Below are 1876 nucleotides of genomic sequence, written 5' to 3' on the forward strand. Positions count from 1 at the left end.
CCTCTATCATCTTTTTTCCCCCCCCCCCAAAAAAAAAAATAGTAATAACTTAAGTTAAGACTACGACATCATAACCCGCGCGAGTGAAGCGGTCGCTGCAGTTGCGCACATGCGTATGTAAATGAGTGGCGCACACATGGCGCACGGAGCCAAAGATAGAGTAACAAATCAGGAATTTTCCTCCTGCCATTCCTGAGAGTGCAGAGAGCACAGAAGTCAACGCGGTACACTTACGCGTTCTCCTCGGAGAAGAGAACGGAACAGCGGCATTCATTTGCATCTTTTAGAATTTTCTTTTTTTCTAAAAACATTTCACGCCAGGATTAACCTCTGTTTCCGGATTACGGACTAGCATTTGGGGGGAAATCATGAGTTTGGACCCAACTTTTGTATCATGTCTCCTGTTTAGAAACGTTCTGAGGAAATAAATGGCGCAGCGCAAGAGAGCAGCACGGATAAAGAATACTGTTATGTTGCATGGGATTTGTTTTTAGTCACTGCCGGAGGATTTGTTCTTCTAGACTTTATCGGGGAAAAGGCGAGGATTCTGTGTTGATGAGTGAAAAAAAAACCAAAACATCTGGATTACAAATTCAGAACTTTTTGGAGGAAGAAAATGTGGAGTGAAAACGGCGTGTAGAAGGATGCTGTACAATGGAAGTGAAGAACTCTTTAGCTTTCTTTGCGGTGACTTGTCTCTTTTTGTGCTCCACTTTCAGCCAAGAACTCAACCCCAAAGGCAGGAATGTATGCAAAGTACCGGGGTAAGGAACACAGCAGCAACAATATAAAGACATATATTTACAAACTACGACAAATGTAAACATGTCCTGATAGAAGTTCTTGTTTTGTTGTTTTATACTTTAGGATATGACTTAAAATGCACCGAATGCATGACGATTAACTTCCGAGTTCGTTTTGTCTTTACTTAGTTTTAGGACAAAATATTTCCTGTGCAGACGGCGTCATGGCATCAGTACGCAAGCCGAGTAACGGTTCTCACTAAGAACTTTTACCAGATTTTTACTTTGTTTTTTAGTCTTGTACGACTCCGACCAACACGTATTAGTTACGTGTTTTACTTTGACCTATTTTCTGTAGGTAAAAATATGTTCTTTGTATAGCATGCACACAGGAGGAGTAGGAGCCCATTAAAAAGCAGCCACACAGATGTGTACATCTGGAACTACACTATTTTTTCCGTCTGTAGAGGCACGCTAGTAGACCTTAAGGGCTTTCGTGGCACCATTTACACAAATGTAGAGGCGAGTGAACTCCGTACAAACTAGGGGGAGCTGATGGGTTTGTTTTGATGTCAATGAGTTGTAGTCGGAGGATGGAAAATTATATTTCATGACATCTGTTGAGATTATATTTTGTTTGTATTTTTATGACTCCTATATTTATATATAGGAGGTTACATGTTGTAACAAATCTTAGTAGAAAAAAAACCAACAATATGACAAAATACAATTTATGAATGACCTCTAGGAATATGACCGACACTGTGGGTGTTGGAATACTGGTAAGAAAAAAACAAAACAAAACCAAGTCCACAATTGCCTCCTGTGAGTCCAAGTGTGTTTGTCAAATATGAAGCAGCAGTACAATAGGCAAAAAAGGGTAAAAACGTGTCTTTACTTTGCTACAACAATCGATATATGGGGGGGGGGGGGGAATAAAATACTTTTATTTTAAATTTTATCTATTTTTACAATTTCTTATTCTTGAAATACATATATTTATAAATACATGTATGTATACATATATTTATATATGTATGCATACATTTACATATATTCATACATGTACAGTATTTATATGTATACATATATGTACACATGTATGTATACATATATTTATATATGTATGCATA

The 1876-nt window shown here is 37.8% G+C and overlaps 1 protein-coding gene across 1 annotated transcript in view; it reads left to right on the forward strand.

The window, feature by feature from the left end:
• Positions 1 to 210: 210 nt before the first annotated feature.
• The window catches only part of LOC103396867 (scavenger receptor class F member 2-like), a 26833-nt gene continuing 25167 nt past the window's right edge, over positions 211 to 1876 (forward strand). The window contains exon 1 of the mRNA XM_017042702.2: positions 211 to 764. Coding sequence (XP_016898191.1) covers positions 655 to 764 — 110 coding nt within the window. The 5' untranslated portion in view covers positions 211 to 654. The remainder of the gene's footprint in view (positions 765 to 1876) is intronic.

This window comes from Cynoglossus semilaevis, chromosome W (assembly GCF_000523025.1).
Source record: "Cynoglossus semilaevis isolate Cse_v1.0 chromosome W, Cse_v1.0, whole genome shotgun sequence".
Classification (NCBI taxonomy): domain Eukaryota; kingdom Metazoa; phylum Chordata; class Actinopteri; order Pleuronectiformes; family Cynoglossidae; genus Cynoglossus; species Cynoglossus semilaevis.